At 44.7% G+C, this 15,073-nt stretch overlaps 1 protein-coding gene across 1 annotated transcript in view; it reads right to left on the bottom strand.

Annotated features, from left to right (window-relative positions):
• Positions 1-13,584, bottom strand: part of pawr (PRKC, apoptosis, WT1, regulator) — a 43,948-nt gene extending 30,364 nt beyond the window's left edge. Inside the window, exon 1 of the mRNA XM_076111808.1 lies at positions 12,781-13,584. Within this exon, the coding sequence (XP_075967923.1) occupies positions 12,781-13,335 (555 nt within the window). The 5' untranslated portion in view covers positions 13,336-13,584. The remainder of the gene's footprint in view (positions 1-12,780) is intronic.
• Between the last annotated feature and the right edge of the window lie 1,489 nt (positions 13,585-15,073).

Below are 15,073 nucleotides of genomic sequence, written 5' to 3'. Positions count from 1 at the left end.
CCCGTCATTCCGCAGTCTACCACGACCCCGCGCCCTGCTGTGGCTCATCTTGAAAAAAAAGAGGGTTGGATTTGGCGAGTATGTGAGGGGAGGAGGGAGAGACAGAGAAACGAGGGAAAGCAAGAGATTGAGTGGGGGAATTAGTTCAGTATTTGGCTAATGGATATCCTTGGAATAAGCCCAACCCGCTTATCAGGGGGGGGGCTATGTAGGGAGGAAGAGAAAGGGATGGAGACAAAGAGTGCAAAGCAAAAGAGTGTGCATTCAGGCATGTCCTAAGGCCAAACCCAAACTTGTTGAGCATAAATTTGATTGATATAAAAAATCTATTCTGAACCCTTGATACTCTGTACGGAACACTCAAGTCTGAAAAGTGAAAGGCAACTCCTCCTTAAAAACACGAACGAACGAACGAGAGAGAGACAGACAGAGAGAGAGACAGATAGAGACAGACAGAGAGCAGCAGAGCTTTGCATGCAAATGAGGAAGCCGACTGGAAATCACGTCCAGATGAATTGAACGCACCTCGCTCACAGCTCACAGCAGGTCCTGAACCAACACTTGTCACAATGAGACGTGTCACAACATCCCTGCTGCAAATAATAATCCAGACTTCAAACAACACAGCTAGAGACTCGAGAACCTGTCTCGTCTGCGAAATCCCAAAGCGTCCTCCTGATTAAAGAAGAGGTGCATCAACACGGCTCCTGTGCTAGGACTCAGTTGCATAACACCACGTGCACTGTAACATTATGTAAGTGATCTCGGGGGCAAATTGATCCCCCCCGTTATAAATCATTCTCCCCCGAGGCAGAAGAGATTTACTCGGATGTTTGGTGGCAGGCGCATACTGCTGCGTTACCCTCAGAGTTCCATCCTCCTCCCTCCTGTGCAGGAAGACAGGCCGAATCCTCCACTTAAGAAGGACTCAAAGTGGAGGGTGGACACTTTCTCAAAAACGACAGGCCTCCCATTAACTCTGAGTGAGTGGGAGGAGGGTGGACCGGCGGTAAAGATGGCTGAGAAACGAGCGTGCTATGTGACAACACAAAGGGGAGTTATTACCGCTCGTGGTATTTCAGAGCAGCTTGTTACTTAAACACCAAGAAGTTTCCTGCAGAGAGACGGTGGGAACAGAAAGTCCGGAGCAGAAGAGGACAAGCTCGGCATGTGATTGTCTGCACCACCACAATAATCATGTTCATGAATGCACCGCAGGTCCCAGAGGACCTCGACTTCCAGTCAGAAGCACTGCACGTTTAAACACTTCCGGTTTAGAATTAGAATCTAAAAAGGAGTGACGTTCCAGTTGTTCTTTTGACTGTTCTTTGCCTCGTCTGTGTTTTCCCTTTTAAAGAAACAGAATCGTGGAATCATTTTCACTCTTTATATTCACAGAAGAGGACTTTTAGTTCATTTATTAATGCGTTAGTGTTGTTTAGAGTTATAAGCCATTAATAAGAACAACTTTTAGCTTCCTAGGTTGTGAAAAACCCATCAGCTCTCTCTGCATGCATAATAATGATAAGTCATATGTAATATTAAATATTAATAAGTTAATGATTACATGTTTTTACATCAGCCATAAAGATTTTTTATTGTTACAACCAGGCGGCAACCTCCAGTTCTAAAAAGTGAAGCCAACGCTTAAGTACCTTAAACCTGCATTCTCTCTAATGTCCACCAGGGGGCGACTCCTCTGGAAGTCTGATTGTATAGAAGTCTATGAGAAAATGACTCTACTTCTCTCTTGATTTATTACCTCAGTAAACATTGTAAACATGAGTTTATGGTCTCAGTCTCTAGTTTCAAGTATTCTTCAATACAGCATGATGTTCATTTAGTAACTTAGACATTAAAGCAGGGTATTAGGGCGGGGCTACTTTGGGATCGTAAGGCCCCTTCCACAGAGTACTCTGGTCTTAGAGTCGTCTGTGTTTCAAATGTAACATTTGGATCATTGGGACATTAATAAAGTCAGACCCTGATAAACCCTTTATAAAGTGTGCCTTTTTAGAAAAACAGATTTAATTACATGAAAATGATCAAAAGCAACCAGACTGCTGAACTTTAACATCAACTGACTGATACAAAGACTAAAGATAAATCCTTTATTTGATTCTGTGCTAGCGTCATATTTAATATCCATATAAAAAGGGTGCTGTGGGTGTTTGTAGGTGGGGGGTGCGTTGTGGAGGAACTCAATACTGATATACAATATCGGAAACCGTTGAAGCATGTTTAGCATTCCAGCAGGAGGGAGGCTGGACTATTGTGTACAGAGGCCATTGTGTTTGTCCGCTGGCAGACACCAAACCAGACCATGAGTCATGCTAAGCACTGTCTGAACTCCCCCACCAGCAGCTAACAGCACGGGCCGGCAAAGGTTACAGCCTGTCCACCACACAGACTCTCAATTCAAGCCCGGCTCTACTTTTAAGGTACCTGGCCGATGATGACAGCAGACGAGCACATGATGTGACAAAATCACACGAGCTTGGAAATGAAAAACCGGTTCGCAGTAGAAGAGCATGCAGTACGTAAATACTGGTTCCTGCCAAGACCGTGCGACTAGGAGAGAACGAGCACCGCAAATAAGAAAAGGAATTCCACTTGTCCCTCTGGGATCACATGGATGCGCTCCTGTAAACTGTAGAAATTGATTCATCTGATTTTGAGGTTGGTTTCTTTCTTTCAGTGGAACTCCCGTCTGTCCTAGAAAGGATCGGGCTATTTCAATTGCGCTAGATAACCAAAGTTATCTTCATGAAAGAAACCAGCGATTGGGTATTGTTTAACAATCTACTTGTACAATAGGCAATCAACAAATTAAAGCTTTAAACAGAAGTTACAAGCAGCTGGAAATGAGCTTTAACAGCCAGAGCTGCACAGACTACTGCCATGATGAATTACAGTGCTTTGTACATAAGGCACTAGAAGCTACATATGTAGGTGTTTGTACGGCCAGCGAAGTATCTGTTCACTCAATTTAAAGGGGACATATTATGCTCATTTTCAGGTTCATACGTGTATTTGGGGTTTCTATTAGAACATGTTTACATGCTTTATTATTCAAAAAACACATTATGTTTCACACACTGTCTGTCTGAATAAACCTGTATTCGTAGTACGTCTGAAACGCTTCGTTTTAGCACCTGTCTCTTTAAGCCCCTCCTCCCAAAAAAGCCAAGTCTGCTCTGATTGGCTTGCGAGAACAATATGGCGCTCTTTTGCAAAGGTGGCTCTGCGTGAGAAACCATGGGGGCGAGCCAAATATGAATGACTTGTTGAGTCACATTTTCTTATCCAGGCAGCCATCAAACCACTGACTCGGATGTCTTTATCTCACAGTTTTGGGGGTCGGTAGGCCCTCCAGATACCCACATGTATGTGCACAAGCAAGTTCTCCACGATGTGTCCCCTTTAATGCATGTGGGAAACTGAAAGAATGTAAAATGTACTAATCACTGCAGCTTTCCACATAAAAATCTCCACAAACAAACTTCCTCGTAACTTGAGCGGTCATGGCGTTCCCGAGAACTTTTCTTCTCAGGCAGCCGCTACCCCCTCAGGCGATATCGCTCCCAACCAACCGAAACCATTTCTAATGCAATACCTCAAACTAACCACTTTCGTTTATGGAGCTTGTTGGCAACAAAAAAAGATTACAGAGGACTGTGTTCAATTTTGTGGCCACAAATGGGTAATTCCCTTTTCTTTGGCTCAAAGAAAGCAATGTGTAGGGAAGTTTTTCTTCAGTTATTTTGACATTCTGAAGAGACTGTATAGGCCCAACCTGCAATGTCTCAACTAGTGGCTCCACTTTGTGATAAGGCAGGTGTATTTGAATGTAAACGTCATGCGCTGGCTGGGGCGACTTGCATTTTTTTCATCCACTGTGACAATCATGAAGTTGTTGCACTCTGTCTACATCCAGTAACATCTCAAAATAACTCCCAGGAGGACACGCTAAACCCATCCTCTGTCCTCTACACGACGGCGGGCCGACGACTGCTTGCACTTGATTGTGTGACCTTCCAAATACCAGAAGACAGATCGAATATGAAGAAAGGGGACCAGACAAAAATGTAAACTTAAAGCATACAATCAACAAGGGCAGCCTGTGACAAAAATCCAATCTGTCACGCTGAACTGAGAAGTTTCATTGGCTATGAATCTTTCAGGAGGCCGTCAGCGCCACAGGCAAAGGTTAACGCCACAGAGAGAGGCCGCGCGGCTTCTCTTCCACGAAGCCATGACTGAAACGCCTCTACATCCGTCTGTTCAACGTTCACTGAAGGGTTTTGGACACGGTTTGTGGCCAGACAGCAACAGATAAAAAAAAAAAAACAATTAGAAGCAGCATCCATCATGCAACAGTTTGCTATCCAGTGAGGGGAGAAAGCAGAGAAACAGCTGCTGTGATCGTTGCTTAGTAAGACGCTTTACAGCACGTAGCATGGACGATGCACAACTCAGCAACAAATGTGCTATTCTTTGATGCAGCTACCTGTCTCTGCCTGTAGTCAGCACTCTGTTGTCTCAATGTCCCGCCCACAGCATGATCTGATTGGTAGCACGTCACGAGTGATAGCCAGTCAACAACACTGAAGGCTTCTGTGCCAGAGCTGCTCCGGGGAGAATTGAACACGTACAATCAGCTTCATGATCAGAAAAAAAACTGTGAGCCGCCTCACACATCTGCCCTCGCATGCGGGGATAAATAAAGCCGTACTGAAACAGAAGGAAATGAGTGTACATGTACTACACACTTTGTATTATACAACAGAGCCCTCACAACAAAAGAGCCAAAAGTAATTTGCCAGCGAGCGAGAGAGAGAGAGAGAGAGAGAGAGAGAGAGAGAGCTGGAATGATTAAACGAGGCTTTTTGTGGGTGGTGCAGTCAGTAGAAGATCACTCCCTCCAGCGTTGTGTGTCGAGTGGCACACAGCCTCGGTAAACACAACACATGCACAAGCACATGCACAAAGACACTCCAGCTTCAAGGCATGAGCTTGATAATAGGTAGGCTCTTCTCGCTCCTTTGTTGGGAAGAAAGGCTTAGAGATCAAGGCCCTGTGTCTTCGCCAGTTTAGGTCCACACACATTTATTCCATTTCCAGCTGCATTCCTCCACTGGTTTCAATACCGTGTCCTTTTGAAGAGAGACCTTCTGTGGTGGTTCATACAGCCATGGTGGTAAAATCCTCTACATGTATATTACATTCAGTCTGTCTAAAGAGGAAAATCTAATCAATCCACTGGCGTTGAAAATATTTTCACTTGGGTCTGAATTACCACATAAATCTTCATGTGTCCTGCTCTAATAAATCCTATTTGTTTTCATTCGAGGGCAACACAGGAGCCAAGAGCACCATTGAAGTTCAGCATTGAGATATTTTTCTTGCAGTTCAGTTTGTGAAAATGAAAGTTTGTCCTCTCCATGGGAGGAAATAAGAACCCAAACCATCATCCTGTTGAGCCATCACTCCTCCGTCCGAGTCGATGTTTTATTCATCCTTCCTCAGAAGCAGGTTTGGTTACACGTGTAAAAAAAATAAATAAATCAGCTGGTCAGATAACAGTGACGCTTATCATCAGGAGGAAAGTGTCTGAGCGGGATCCATGGTGACATAACACGGAGGCAGTGCGTGAAACCTGTTCGACCGCGGACAGGATCAGTCTGTTGGTGTTCATTCACTCATACAAACAGAACTGAGGCGTATTGTCCCTCATGAGATAAAACGGCAGAGTGAGCAGAGGACTGTCGCCGCTTCAGATGTGAAAGCACTGGTGTTGAACTATTGACTATAACTCACAATGTGTTCCACGTAAAGTTACAACGACTGACCTGGTGGAGGTTCCACATCTCAAACTGGAACCCAACTTATGTACTGAAAATTAAAGTAATTTATCCTCTTTCAATTGAATTATATCCTAATTGAATGCCAAATACCATGTGGTTCTTTCATATAGAATATCTATTTATTGAACTAGCAGAAAACATGCGATATCTTGACATGTAAACATGCATCAGTGTATCATTATCGAGATATGAAATGACTTATATGGTGATAGAGGTGTATCGTTTTATAAACATTGAACAAAAAGTTCGGAAATTAGTGTTTGGTAGATTATTTCTGTTGTAACAATGCTTCTTGGCAATAAATTGTATACCGTTGGAAAGCCTGTTTAGTTACCTTTTAAACGCTGCCCCATTTGTAAGGATCATGCATTTCTGGGATGAGCAGCACAGCGGAGTATGTGGGTTGCGCCCATGAAACATTTGCCAAATCTTCTCTGCCTGAACATGTGGAGGAACGTTATGTTCAGCGATGAGTCCAGATTCTGTCTAAGGAAGTTGGATCGTAGGGTCAAAGTGTGGAGAAGACGGGGAGAACGCTATGCTGATTGCTGCACCGATAGAGTAACACCTTTTGGTGGAGGCAGTGTGATGGTGTGGGGCGGCATCTCCATCACTGGAAAAACGAGGCTCGTCTTCGTTGGAGGCAATCTCAATGCAGAGAGATATCGAGATGAGATTCTGCAACCGGTGGCAATCCCATTTCTCCAGAGTCTGGGACCGAACTCCATCCTCCAAGATGAAGACGCTCGCCCCCACAGAGCGGTTTATCAGAGACTGCCTCCAGAATTTGGGAGTAGAGAGGATGGAATGGCCTGCCAGCAGTCCTGACCTCAACCCAATTGAACACTTGTGGGATCAGCTTGGGCGTGCTGTTCGTGCCAGAGTGACCAACACAACCACGTTGGCCGACTTGCGACAAATCCTGCTTGAGGAGTGGAATGCCATCCCACAGCAGTGTGTGAGCAGGCTGGTGACCAGCATGAGGAGGAGGTGCCAGGCTGTTGTGGCTGTGTATGGTTCTTCCACACGCTACTGAGGCTCCTGTTTGTTAAATGAATACATTGTAAAATTGTTTCTTCCTTGTTACTGATAGACTTCAATCATCCAATCCACCAAACAACACCGAACAAGAGTCGATAGCAACAGCAGAATAAGCTGTTTGGCAGAGAAGATTCGGCAAATTTTTCATGGGCGCAACCCACATACTCAGCTGTGCTGCTCATCCCACAAATGCATGATCCTTACAAATGGGGCAGCGTTTGAAAGGTAAATAAACAGGCTTTCCAACGCTATAACATTTATTGAAGCATTGTTACAACAGAGAAATAATCTACCAAACACTAATTTCCGAACGTTTTGTTCGATGTTTAGTTATAGATATGAGCCACACAGTCAGCTACCGTCTCATCACTCTCTCACGTCATTTGCAAGAGTAAGATTCATTCATCTTCTATATTGAAAAAGTTACAAAGATCCCCCCCCCTCCCCCACTGTGTTCAGAAGAGTGAAAAAACATCAAACGTAGACCAGAGTGGAGAGACAGAGACTTGGGTCTCCAAGTAATTCTACTTTAATGAACACAAACAGACGGGCTCCCAAATGCCTTATCATGCAGAGTGGCCTGATTAGGGCTGACTCACCAATTCCCCACAGTCGTCAGCAAAACACACAGGAATGTCCGACAAATAGGTTCGCACAAAATCCCGACAGACACTCACCCACTCCTCGATACGACAAAGGGAATAACAAGAGACGCTCTGAAACAAAAGGTGAACATTTTTGAGTTCTCCTTGAACGTTCAGAGCAAAACAACGGGCTGAATCCCGGGTCAGACAAAGACCATTCACTGTGACAGAGGTCAGCGCCGGCAGGGAGAACAGTCAAAGTGGATTGGGTTAAATATTTACACGGGTTAAGAAGCACACTGGGTTTAAACCAGTTTACTCAGCACAACCCTTTTCAACATATGAACGATTGCACATTCCAGAGGATCAATCATTTCTGCTCTATTTAGGAGTTTACTTTAGAGAGTTGACATCCAGATAACAATGGTTAATAGATGCAGAACGTGTATGTTCTGGATGTGCACACACTCGGCAGTTAAAAATTAGCCACAAAGACAGCAATGGTGTCACTCAGGCAGTAGCAGCGAGGTGAGTAATGTCTCGCACGAACACTGAGTCCTGACGCTCCTCTGTTGGGAAAACAGTTTCAGTGCTCGTTCATGCCGACGTCGACTATTTTACCCTCAATTTTGGGATAAAAGCACAGAGATCTGAGTTGTGTTAGTGGCTGAACGAGCAGCCTCTCTCTCTCTCACTTCCTCACTGGACACCAGTGCTCGGAGGCTCTGCAGGTTTTGCATGACTGTGCATTCCTGTGCATGCTGTGCAGGGGGTCCATTGTCCTTCAGAATTAATCTACAGTCTGTTCCCGTAAAGCTCGTGAGCAGCCATAACTTCAGAGCAGTGACCTGGATTTAAAAAAAGGGACTTTAAACTCTAAATATCGAGCAGAACACGCATCTAATATTTCACCCAACAACAAATGAGCTGGGTAAACCTTTCAGTACTAGTGAGTTTCAGTAATGATGCCAAATAAATCCAGTACTTTGAGATGTATCACGGTATCTGCACAGTACGTTGTCAGAAGATCAGCTGAGGTTAGAAAACCTTCTCTTAGGAGCCAACATTGGGTACTAAAGGCTACAGAACCATTTAAATCAGAACCAGTAAAGAGAAAGGGACAGGGTGAGGTAGCGGGCTGACGGACTTGTGGTCATATTTCCTTCTCACAGCCCCTTCAGCTCTAATCCAGTGATGAGATGCGACCTGACAGCATAATGGACCCTCACCTAGTCAGGGGCCACTTTAATGGGACCTGAAGTTTACGTAACATTCTGACAAACCGAACAGAACCCGGTGCCACGGCCCATTACGAGGGCGCTGCGTGTTTTATGAGGTGCTGAGAGACCCCGAGCTAGAAGCAGACAACACTTCCTCCTTCGTCCCCTCCGTGGAATTCCCTAAAATTTCACGGAGCAGCTCAGCTGGAACCTTTATTTCCATTAGTCCCCCCCCCCCCCCCACCTTTCAAACATTCCAGTGACAGTGGCCCCCGTAAACAGTCCAGAGTTCACTCCAGTAAGTAGACCTAACAACGTGTTCTGGCTCTTCTGGCTGAAACATGTGTTTGAATTAAAGAGTTTAATGTTCCTGTAGTTAAACTAGTGAATGAAGAGGAAACAACAGCCAGCCCAAATAGCTCCATGCTAGCCTAAGTCCATGATAAACCTCTGTGGTATTTACTGGGATGATGTGACCTTGTTTGGAGAAGCTTTTAACAGCAAGAGAAACAAGCACATGCAAATTAACATCTGTGCATTCTTCTGCACAGCTGTGAATTAAGAGCCTTTTTCATATTTAATAAACTGCGAGGGTTTTAGGAGTGGAGCGAGTCACAGGAGTCATTATTCAGGGTGTGACAAAGGTGTCAAAGCTCTAAGAGAATGCGCCGTTAATTTCCCCCGTCAGTGAGTGGAACAAAAAGTGAAAGCACACAACACCTTCAGGAAGATATTAAAACAGAAAAAGAGGAATCTAAAGATAAATATGTTGTTGATCTATTGTATATTCAGATATTATTGTGGGAGCTTCAAACGGCCGCCCGTAACACCAAAATAAAATCTAACAAATCCACGGTAGGCAACAAACTCTTATTTTATTAAACCAGTGTCAAAACATACATTCTCTGCAGCTGCACAGAATCCAATGTTTCCCAAACTGGTCTCTCAGCATGCCTCCTCCTCCTCCAAACACACAGCTTCACCCTTCACTGAACCTCACCGCGGAACAACATGGAGCAGAGACACATCTGTGCGCAAACGAGGCAAAGCGGGCATTAGCTGATTAATGTCAGCGCAGCCAGAGAGCACACGACGGCAAAACTCAACGATGCACACGGCCTCATTCGATATGAGACAAACATTTGCATACCCTGAAATATGCGGACTTTTATGCAAAATATTTGAAAAATGCAAATGTTTGTTTTAAACATCCCTTGAATTGAGTTAAACTGAAGTATACATTCGGCAAAACAAATATTTCCCCCTTTTTATTGCTCCCTTAAGGTCGATAAAGTCATATTTCACTCTTTCTGACAGTAACACATCGTACATTGACTTGTTTTTAATGACTGCACACTATCATAAAACGTACTTATAAATATTCTTTGATTCTTGAAAACCGTTCTCTAAAATTTCTGCTCATCTGGCTTCTTTGGAACCTCTGGGATCTCGGCTGGAACCTGAACTAGAGGCCGGTGGTTCTGAGCAGTTTGTGCGAGAGTCCTACGCTCCTCCCGACAACCAGAGGGGTCGGCGGTGTCTGAGAGGTGAGGACATGTTTGGAGAACGTTAAACGTACGAACAAAGGATCAGGTCAGACGAGGACCCCTCCCGTCTGCCATGTCCTCCTAACACAAGCGTGTTAGCTGCCCGAGCGCTCGGCACAGTATCGCATGTTAAACCTATTGACCTCTTTGGTGACGCAGCTGACAAATAGCTGTGAGGGGCTCCACCCCCACCCCCCACCAGCAGCAGCAGCAGCCTCTGTGGACCAGGTCCAGCCGTCCACATGAAACAAAGTTCACACTCCCCATTGTGTGTCTGACCACGGCCTCATAACTCACTGAGGCCGTAAAAAAGCCGCACAATGAGCCACCGGACCACATGCTGCGTGTCCTACGGGAAACAACCCAAAACATTTATCCTACGAGTGTTGGGGAGATGCTCAACCTCTCTCTGACACACACTTACTCATGTCCACATTCCTCCGTTGCATAAGCATGTCCGGAGCAAGGTCAGAGGTCAGCATCAACGACAATGCCCTCCGGTTTTTGCGGCGGGGAGAAAGGAGACACCTTCCTGGAGCGACCAGGAGGTGCTATTGATTGATGCTGTGCAGAAGCGTCCTTTCTCCGGTAAAGCAGGGAGCTTTTATGAGGCCATTACGGCCTCAACGGGCAGGAGATTGGGTTCCACCGGTGCTCTGAAATCCCCTCAACAGCTATTATGCTGCACAGAGCGAGCGGGGAGATAATCCCAGGCTTCTCTTTTCACACCTGTCCGCTCATATTCACGTCACAAAGGAAGGGCTTGTGTGAGGGGAGGCTGCGTCTGCATAGTTTGGTCCTCTTTGTACGCAACAGGAGGAGACATTCGGTAAAAGGGAATGCACATCTGCTGTGCTGCCAGTTTAGCACCATACATCTTTATACCTATCCAGAGGATTCCAACAACTGCATAATATTGGAGACACTGTAAAAGCCGGGACACTAGAGGACATGTGAACGTACTCGCTGTGTCTCCTTATGGGACACTCTGGGACGTGTCTGCAGACTGTACTGAGACCACAGGCCTCCAGTTGGGATCAGAGACTTCCAGTTCTTTCCCTCTGCCTCGCTCACACAAATCAGCTCACCACTTCATCAGATAGATTGAACCCCCCCCCCCAAATAACAGTCCGCTCGCCCACTTTACTACATAATCAGCTGCCTATGGGCTCCGTCTAACATATCTGGCACGGCCCAGAGAGCTGAAGCCCAGCATTACGGCTGGCTGGTGACCAGCTCTCAAACGGCTCCGCTCGGCACCGCTGAGCACCTAATAACAGGATGTGGAGCGCCAACCCCAAAACTGGTCAAACTCCAAGTTGTAAGAGGAGGGGGGGATACGGGAAGCAGGGTGGTTATGGAACAACACCACCGCCACCTTAATAAAATAAAAACATTTATTCCAACAATTTGTGGCCAATGAGTGCTTGTTGGCGGCCGAAGCTTCATATCAGAGTTCCTGCATGCGTCTGAACTACAGGAATTAAGCACGAGTTTAAATTCAATAACACTGAACGCCCAAACACCTCCTTCCAATACACACACACACACACACACGTCCACAACCCCTCCCTCCCTCCCAAACATCTGAGAGCTGCTTGCATTTATCTCGCCACAGAGGTTTGATTAAAGCAGACACGTGTATGGGAGGAATTTGGAGACTTTTGGAAACGCATTTTCTTTGATTTGAATTATTCACGGAAGTCCGACACGCACACAGAATCCAAAGTATAAATAACGTGTTAAGTGAGAACATTTTTCTAACCTTGTCCCAAGAAAAGCCAAGAACAGGGAAAAAAAAAAAACAATCCAAATGAGTAAACTGAGATCCATATCTAATATAAGACAAAAATGCAACAATAACTTAAGGACCCAAGCTTTGACTAATAATGGGTCAGACATGCAAAGGGGGTGCTGGTGAATCAAGGATAAATGAGTGAAGACACTTTAATCAGTGGAGAGTATAGCTTCACGTCTTTTAAGGTTCCTCAAAGCTCAGTTTTGTGTGATATTTATCTTTTATTTCCAGTTTTTGACTCTTTTATTTTGTATTTAAAAGTCCGTTAATCAATTAGACCATTAAACTTAATCAACATGTGTTCTGCTATTCCATTAATCATTGGAGTCATTTATTATTATTTTAAAAAAAGCAAAGGTTTACAAAAACTACTTCCCAAATGTGAGGATTTGCTGCTTTTCTCTCTTTTATGTCAATATGATCAACTTGAACACATCACAATGGGCTCTGGGACTAAACAACTGAAGTATTAATCGAAAATCAATTCATAGATGATCTAAATCCTTGTTAGACGGACAGCACTTGTCCCCCTGGTCTTTGTAAGAGTTGTGACAGCCACCTCTGATCCTTCCCCAGCCGGCTGAATAAAGACACAGCTCCTGATTCAAACCCAACACAGCAACAAGGATCCACTAACTGCTCATCTCGTAACATCCCTGTGGAGAAAAAGGTGCTTTCCCTGCAGGGAGATTCACTTTTCACGCACAAGCAGGCCTGACTCACCTCACTGGATGGAATGCTGACAACACCTGTTGATCTCCTCTTTTCTCTCAGCTTCCTCTTCTCAAACTGCCCTTTCCCCTTCCTCGCGCTGAGACCGCCGGCGCTGTTCTTCTCCTTGACCTTGCCGGGCGACGGGCTTCCCATGTCCCCGTCATTGCAAGCCATGGGGCTGGAGTCCGGGGAGTCGCACGGAGCCTTCTCCGTCTGAGGCGTGGCCTTCGTCAGGTCGCTCCCCGGCGGAGAGACGGCAGTGGGTGAGGCAGGGGGGTGCGTTTCCTCCTCGGGTCTCTTTAAAGCCGTGCCGGAGGAGGACCGAGCCACCGCGTAGGAGGGAGGGAGGCAGTTCCCAGCGGAGGCGCTCCGGTCCGGGCTGCCGTTATTGGTGAGCTCGGTGCGGTTACTGTTGTTGTTGTTGTTTGGGTTGCTGGCACCCATGGGCGCGCCAGTGGCTGCGGCTATGTCCCCCAGCATTTTGGCTCTCATTTTCTCCCGTTTCGCTTTCCACTCCTCCAAAAAGTCCGTCGTGGCGTTTGGTTTGAATCCGCCCGTGGCCATGATCACTTTTTTTTTTTTTTTAAACAAGTTGGGTGAAAATGAACTTAAAAGTTGATATGAAGTGTCGGCTCCCCGTCCTTAATGGCACCGCATTCCTCAAGTGATTAACCCGAGTGCTGTTGACAGGTAGGAGGGAAACAAAGTCATGACAAACTTTAAACTGTGGGGTTTGTATGCCTCTTTTTCTAAACCACGAGTTATAATTCCACGTCGTGACACTTCACGTATCTAACTTCAATAATAGCACCTTCTTATTAAAGTTTGTTGCGAAAAAAGTTGCAAAAAGTTGCAACTCTCCGTGCTTCTGTGAGTCAAAGTAGCTGAAAATGTTCGGAGGTGGACCAGAAGTGTAACGCCTGATGGGAACTCACCTGCGTGGAGCTGTTTCAGGCGCTAATCTGCTCTCCGCGGTCCGACCAGGTGTGCCCGCGGTCCTCTCAGATGAATGGCGCTTGTCTCGAGCGCTGTGAACCGCTGCGCTCGGCGCTCTGCCCTCTGGCGCACCGGGTGAGTCCGACAACGCCCGAACACTTCCGACTGGAGCCGAAAGCGACTGGAGCTCAGCCCGAAAACAAAGTAACTTTATTGGTCCTGTAATATTCCCATAGGGGCTTGTGCATTCTCTACGGCGATTCATGGTACTTTTTAAAGGCATTTACGGTATTTTATAGTATTTTGGGGTTATTTCCATAAAGACAATGATTTATATATTATCATGCTTTATTGTACTTTTGAACTTTATTGTTATCAATACAATATATCTATTTCATGGTTTTCTACTGCACATCTATTCATTTTTCTACAGTTGCTCTAGAGTTTCACTATATTTCTATTCTTGCAGCACTACTCTAAGTAGTACTTTTTTAATCTTTTATTCTTCCGAGTATAATAATATAATATATAATGCAGTATAATATATGTTTAATAATATGTACAAAAGTGTGGTGATGAAAGGAATAGTTGATTAATCAAATGACTGAATAGAGAAAAAATATTATTAATATTATTATATACATTATATATATATATATATATATATATATATATATATATATATATATATATATATATATATATATATATATATATATATATATATATATATATATATATATATAGTGAGGGATGGCCAGATAAAGCTATATCAGCACTTCCTGTGAGTAGGGATTTTTATTTATTTTTATTCATCTTTATTCCAGTCTTTTATTCACCTAATGTTTTTTAAATGATGAAAGATTATTAATATTACTGAGTGTTGGATGACCAAAATAAGGTATATTGTTGACTTTTTATAGACGATTAACTGAGTAATACAAACAAGAGATTTAATTGATCATAAAAATAATGGTTAGTTGAAGACCAACATGGGTAATAAGTATGGTTTACCACAAGTCATTTTTATTTATCTTAAAGGAGTATCACGCAGATACATCATCCTTACAATCCAGCAGTAAGTTGAGTTGTACATTGTATTCCATCAGCCACAGACAGGTGTGTGTTTATAACAGACTGTACACCAGCAGCAACGTGTCACCGATGTCTCGTCTTCAACAGGCCATTGATAATCGCACAGTTGGACTGCAGCTATTCTGCAGAGGAGCAATCGTCGACGATCGAGTTCTCCCACGCAGATCAAACAGAACGACTCCCTCAGGCACCGGGTGACTCGTCCAACCAGCTCTGATCACAGGAGAACTTCCGCGTTCACCTCCTGCTGATGTATACACTTCATTCCAGC

The sequence above is a fragment of the Anarhichas minor genome, unplaced genomic scaffold (genome assembly GCF_050575085.1).
Source record: "Anarhichas minor isolate MPS153535 unplaced genomic scaffold, ASM5057508v1 ptg000045l, whole genome shotgun sequence".
In the NCBI taxonomy this organism is placed as follows: Eukaryota; Metazoa; Chordata; class Actinopteri; order Perciformes; family Anarhichadidae; genus Anarhichas; species Anarhichas minor.
This window is presented reverse-complemented; position numbering and strand designations above follow the sequence as displayed.